The 6,921-nt window shown below is 33.1% G+C and overlaps 1 protein-coding gene across 2 annotated transcripts; it reads right to left on the bottom strand.

The window, feature by feature from the left end:
* Nucleotides 1–412: 412 nt before the first annotated feature.
* LOC117107233 lies at nucleotides 413–5,837 on the bottom strand. Of its 2 annotated transcripts, none has more exons than XM_033248854.1 (3): nucleotides 5,553–5,837; nucleotides 1,465–1,523; nucleotides 413–1,205 (listed from the first exon to the last, which is right to left on the bottom strand). In XM_033248854.1, exon 3 carries the CDS (start codon nucleotides 1,195–1,197, stop codon nucleotides 427–429), a length of 771 nt encoding a protein of 256 aa, XP_033104745.1. In that variant the 5' UTR covers nucleotides 1,198–1,205; nucleotides 1,465–1,523; nucleotides 5,553–5,837; the 3' UTR covers nucleotides 413–426. The 2 variants fall into 2 exon arrangements, with proteins under 2 accessions (XP_033104745.1, XP_033104746.1); XM_033248855.1 differs by having other exon boundaries at nucleotides 1,469–1,523.
* Nucleotides 5,838–6,921: the final 1,084 nt, after the last annotated feature.

Here is a 6,921-nt window from a genome sequence, read left to right as displayed (position 1 = left end):
TAGTTTAATATTAAAAGGTATCTAAATTTCACTATAGAAAAAATTAAACTTCTCTAAAAATATGCCAACAAGGAATAGAATTTCATGTGTAAAGTCTATTGCTATATTGTGCCATTGATAAATTTAAATATAGGGCACTAATTAGTTTAAAGAATTGTTTCACAATGTTTGTGTCATTCCATAAACCTCAGGTTTTCATAATTTACTACTGTTGACAGCCTCTTTGGATTAGACAAATATTCTGCTGGTCAATTATTATTTGTGGGAACCTTTAGCTCATCTATTTTTGTTCTATTTTGTACATATACTACATCATTGTGCTTTCATCTACTATTTTTTACAGCTTAGATACTACCAAAATCACACCACAGTCCTGACTGCCATTATATGCCAATCAAAGATCTTATTCTGACTTTTGAATAAACATTACAAAATGCTGTAGTATTTGACAATTGCCACCACCAGTACAGTAACTAGAATCGGATAAATCAGGAGAAAAATAACCACTGCTAACACAACTGCTGGACCGTGTGTTCCATACAAGAAGCTGCTGACGTCTGCTCCTCCATAGAGCACGTGTCCAGTAATAGCAGAACTCTGCACTCTTCTTGACACTGTCTCGACTCTGTACCCCGTTGCTGTAGCATTTCTTATCCTGTCTTTAACTATATCTTTGAATTCGTGCTCATTATTACAATAATCTGACAATTTAATGCAAAATTTCTTTGCAAATTCCATGCAGTCGTTCAAAAGCGCATTATATCGGTGTGGGGCTACTTCTACTGCTGCCAGATCCAAAGCATATTCACTCGTACCATTGTATTTGCCAACGTAATACCTTCTATCTATGGTGTCTTTGACCTCTTCATAAGTACATTCTTCCTTATAGATCTTATACCTCCTTAAATGCATACTTTCGAACGCCAAGTGAATTTTCCAACAAGGCTTTTCATCTGGTATGTTAGATAGTTCAAAGTTAGGATCATTCTCTTCAGCAGTGACACACAGAACAAAGGCGTGTGCATACTTGTCATTGACACATAAAAAAACATAATAGTCATGTTGAGATAGCAAGAGGAGTCTTCGAAGGCTTTCTCTTTCTTTGTTATTGTGCGCGATAACTATGTTTTCGTCCAGATGGGACAGATTTACTCTGTAGGCTGATGAGTCAATGCTTTGAATGGTGTTTTCAACCATTGTGAAGTCTAAAATCAGTCAAAAATTGAAAGCCTTAATTAATAAAAAGTACTTTGATGTATTTTTCTATGATTTAAAAATAGACCAAATATACAACAACATAACAAAATATTTTTAACATTTATGAACATGTATGTTAAGATTTCTTACTAGACAGAGGGCTATCAAATATGAATCTACATTGCTGTTTCAATTGATTAAATTTATGCAATAGATCTGGGGATTTTCTTGGCCATAGTCATGGTGTTTATAAAGGTTAGTACTCACAGACCCTGATATTTCCACTGCACCAAGAAAGAGTCCAAAGATTTGAAGAAAGCAGAGATCTAAATTCAGTATTGCAGTGAAGGAAAAACAAAATCCAATGAGCATATAAATATATCCATAATGATTAGATCCAAACTTCTGGCACCATGTTAGTTTTTTGTGATTTGATGTGATGTTTTTTTGTGATGGTAATAGTATAACAGAGTATAACAGGACAATAATGAAGACAAAATTAATACAGTACAATTATGGTGGTTCAAGTGACATCGCACCCAAATGTATAGTCATATGATGGTTATTCTGATGGTTTTTTGAATCAGGAGAAATAATAATGAAATGATGTTTGCCCTACCTGTTGTATTGTAAGTACTGAATAATAATAATAATAATAATTACTTTATTTAAACACGGAAAAACTTGATCACCCAAGGGTGTTTTCATCAAGGCCGTGCAAGGCCATAAGTGGTAAAATATAAAGATACAAAATACATAACAAAAGTATAAACATTAAAGAATTTGATTAAGTAATAAATGTGATTAAAATGTGAAATTATCTTTAGTTTAAAATAAATCAAAAGCATATACATTAATTAATTTAATATACATACAGTAATTGATTAATTTAATATCAGAAGTTAGATTAGATTAATGATTTCTTTAAATTTATTAATATTTGCTGAATTTCTATACTCATAATTTAAATTATTCCATAACTTAGCACCATGGTAAGTTAAACTTCTTTTTTTATATTCTGTTTTAGGTTTTTCAGTATATAAGACATCCATTGTTCTTGTATTTTATTGTGGATTTCTTAAGGTAAATCTGTTCCTAAGATATGATGGTGCTAAATCATGAAATATTTTAAACATAATAATGGCCTCATTGTAGAAGAGGTTTGTTTCAATGTTTACCCATTTAAGATCCTGCAAGGCTTGGGAACTTGAGTCGTAACTTGTCTTTTTTAGGATAAACTTTGCTGCTCGGTTTTGAAGAACTTGTAATTTGTTAGTTAAAGTTTTATTTGTTCTACCCCACACAACATTACAGTAATCAAAATGGGCTATTAAAGATTTGTACATCATATTTTGAAGGTGCTGGGGGGATAATGTTACAGGACTTTTTCAAATAGTATAAGCCAGGCAGGACCTTATTTTTAACATGATCTGTTTGTTTCTCCCAAGATAAATTTTCATCAATATACACGCCTAGATGTTTACAGCTTTGCACCCTATTTAAACGTTCACCATCAATGTTAATATTTAGATCTGTATCTGTTAATTTTGCCAATTTCTTATGTGTGCCAATAAACATACACTCGGTCTTTCTTACATTTAAACTTAGTTTGTTACATGCTCAGTACATTCCCAAATGTAAAAAAAAAAAACAACCAAAAAATGTCAGGTAGGGCAAACATCTTTTCATATTGTTTCTCCTTATGCAAAATGCCATCGCAATAGTATTGCAGTACATACATGCTGCTATTTAGGGATCGGATTCATCACTAGCTAAACAACTGCAAGCTTGGTGGTCTAGCGGTTAAGACATCAGGCTAGTTGCCTGGAGTTTGTGGCTTTGATTTCCAACCCAATCACTTGCAAGGTTTTTTTCGCAAACATATAATGGTTGTAATAATATATATAATATAATCTTATATCATTACAAGTAGCTTAGGTATGTGAGGTAGTAAATACTGTTAATAATTTCTTTAGGTAGGAACAGTTGTCATGGTAACTGAATGAGGGAACAGTAACCCTATATAACCTTAAAGGTTGCTTACTGGATTGTAATTGTAAAATCATTACAAAAACATTCTTAACATTTAAGTAAATTCAGTAGCATACAACACAGTGATGGTGTCAGTAGGGGAGGGGGCCAGGACCTCCATCGGGGAAAGCCCCCCCCCCATTGGGGAGAAAAAGCACAATTTTTCCCCTGGACCCACAACCAAGGACTTATAACTACCAGGATAGGAAGCTAACTGGTGTAAGCTGTCTAACTTGAATTAACCTTATGTGCGGTATTTTTATGCTAATACGCCAGATAAGCACAATCTGCACATGCTCAGGAAAACCAAACTTTCCTTAGTCACTGCGGCCCGCACTGTGTTTCGGCTTGGTGTACAGCTAGGCCTAGCCGAGAGCAAAATAAGGGTACTAATTTCACTTGGCATGCAAATCAATCATATTTACACACTTAAAAATAAACTAATCTACCAATAAAATCACCAGCTATTTAAGATATAAGACAAGTATGTTCACAAATTTGATTTTAAATTGATGTGATTTTGTTTTGTTGGCTAGCCTAGGCCATGTCTAACCGCTTATAAAAATGCAGAAAAGAGACCCAAAACAAATTAGAATGAAGTTATCAACTAACTAGTGCATTAAAATTATTCATATACTTACTACTTACTTATATGAAATTAAAATGTATTGCTCACAAATGCCAATTTTTTATTTTAATACGCCTTTTCTTTGTTTACCGCACCATAATCCTTGGCAGGCCTAGCTGTACGCCTAGACGATACGCAGTGCGGGCCGCAATGTGGCAAAGGAAAGTTTTGTTTTTCTGAGCATGTGCAGATTGCGCTTATCTAGCTCATTAGCATAACAATACCGCACATAAGGCTAATTCAAGTTAGACGGCTTAAACCAACCAGCTTCCTATCCTGGTAACAGTTATAAGTCTTTGCCACTACAAGGAGTTTTGGGTGGTCCTTGCTGCACCTACTTACATTCCTATCAGGGGCGTCGGTCCCCATTGCAGTGGCAGGTTCAAGGGTTTGGATGAACCCCCCCCCCCCTCTGTTAAGGAATGTAACAAAATACTACTGGTTCCTGGCATACAAAAGGCATGCTAACCTACAGTACCCTAAGACTTAGTTTGGCAAATCAGACAAACTAGACTTTGACATAACTAGCTGTCAATTATATACAATTATTATTATCATTTTTTTTTTGGTTGGCATCATAAACATGATTTTTGTACAAAGTGCTTTCTTTAGGCCAATCGGTTCATTGATTCCTAGAAGAAAGACTATACGTATCCAACTACTCAATATTGGAATAATATATTACTTACCATCAAAAGAGGGTAAAAACCTTGAATTTTGAAGAACTAATAAGAGTCACTAAAATCCTCAAAAGTCGGGAAATCTCTTTTTTTCGGCTATTTGGGGACCAAAATTTTTTCTGAGACCCCCCTCCCCGTTTCTATTTTGGGTTTTTGGAAAAATTTTGAATCCCCCACCCCCTTCAAATCCTGGATCCTCTACTGAAACGGAAAATCCTGGCACCACCACTGATAGAACATACCAGCAAAGATGCACAGATGATGTTTTGCCAAACGGTAAGTCATGCATTTGATCATACGTTTGTGACTCATCCTCATTTAGCTCATTTGGTGGTAGAAAGATAGATAAAATAAGATATTCATCAATTATAGGATATGTGTGGATATAAGCCTATTTGGGAAGAAGAATAATAATGAATATTCTGTTATATACAACACTTATTTTTTCCAATATACATTAAAAATACATCAGATTTTTTATTTTTTTTGTACAATACAGATTTTTTTTTTTTTTAGAAAGTTTGAACAATTAACATCAATAATTATGGACATTAAAAATCTTATATACAATATTTAAATTCATTTTAATTATAATTATCATTTTTACAAAAAAATATAGAAGGATGATAGGATCAGCTAGTTCGGGTGTAATGTGACCTAATGCGAAAATTCTTGAATTCGCATATTTATTCTTGAAATAGGGATGGTTAGGTTGGGATAGAATACGTGTGACCATTTCGAAAATAGCATTTTCATATTCAAACTCAATATCACATAAATTTGATGATGTAAACCTACTCGCTCTTGTGTAATTTTATCAAGTAGACCATTGTCTTTAGTGCTAAGATTTCCACCCCAGATAATCTAACAAAAATAAATCATGCTGGATATCATCAAAGTATAATACATTTCAAGAATTAAATGCGATACTAAAAGAGACTATGCATTATATGTGTGGGTGTAATTTCTACACTATAGCTTCAGTGTGTGTGTTTCTATTAAGAAAGCCCACTTACCGTTAGAATCAAGTGATTGTAATATAGCTTCAACAATTTTCAATGGGAACAATCCACTCGGTGAAAATAATGTCTGGTACTTTATATGCAAACAAATATTAACACTACTAATGTAACAAAGCCTATGCTGTGTGGCAACTGAAGAAATGGATTGCTGATATAATTACCACAGTTCCACAGATAATGTTGTCTAATGTGCAAATGGCCAATAATATTTTCATCAGATTTTTGTATACGGACGTATCTGTATATTTGCAGGTATGACGACATCAACGAAAAGCAGCTTTAGTAGAGTATATGTATGAATCGCATTCAGTGTGACTACTGATGCGAATCAAATTATGCTAAAGGCTGTTGGGAGATTGATATTGGGTTCATTCATTATTGATTCTAAGAAAACAAATGAAGTGATTTTTATTTTAGGAAACAACACATATGGATCAAATATTGAAACTGTGGATCAAATAATGAAACCATGTATCAAATAATGAAACTATGTATCAAGTAAGGAAAGTGTAACTAGAACATCAGAATATAAATAGGTGTAATCATTCATGATGAACTTAACTGGAAGAATCACATTATTGTGATGCGTATGTTATATGGTTTTATTGTATAAGCATATGAATACAAATTTCATGTATCTTTATATGCGACAATTTTTATATGTGAAAATGAAATTGTTCTTGAATATGGTTTATTTGAGTACAGTACAATATAAATTTTATAACAAAAAATAAAAATAAATGACTCCCTTCAAAAACTACCCCTCAAAGATCCCCTTAAAAATAAAGAAAAATGTATGGTAGGCCTATCTAATGAAAGGTACAGTGGGATTCTATACTGTACAATAACATCAGCTGTAAAAAAAGTAACAGACTATGTTACTCTTTTAGTAGAGGCTTAATATAATAAAAGGACTTTTTGTAAATTCTTGTAGGTCTATATGTGGAATATATATTATGGAAACATTTGTGCATCCTTCTAGTAGCTGCGTTAATCAAAGAATCATTCAGTAGCGTATCTACCGCAATCCTTTTTAATTATAGGATTGCGGACGTTTTGTTAGATAAAGTTTTGTTCCATCCTGACCTTGGTGTTTTCATTGACCATAAATTTTATAAACATGTTGACTATATTATTTGCAAGGCAAATTTTATTTGGAGAAATTGTTGGAATATTAAGAGTCCTAAAGCTATCATATCACTGTATTGTTCCTTAGTTTCCTCACATTTTAGAGAATTTTGCATTATTTTTAGTTTGGCCTCCAATTCTCAATTAAATCCTATTGACATAATTTATTTTAAGTTTAACAGATTTTTTGTCAACTGTTTTGGGAACTCCTGTGGTCTCTTGCCACCTACTGATA

Source organism: Anneissia japonica, unplaced genomic scaffold (assembly GCF_011630105.1).
Source record: "Anneissia japonica isolate Jap-2015-1 unplaced genomic scaffold, ASM1163010v1 scaffold967_len435762_cov181, whole genome shotgun sequence".
NCBI lineage: Eukaryota > Metazoa > Echinodermata > Crinoidea > Comatulida > Comatulidae > Anneissia > Anneissia japonica.
This window is presented reverse-complemented; position numbering and strand designations above follow the sequence as displayed.

Coding starts and splice junctions, on each gene's coding strand:
- LOC117107233 (XM_033248854.1), bottom strand. CDS start 1,197: ATGGTTGAAAACACCATTCAAAGCATTGACTCATCAGCCTACAGAGTA.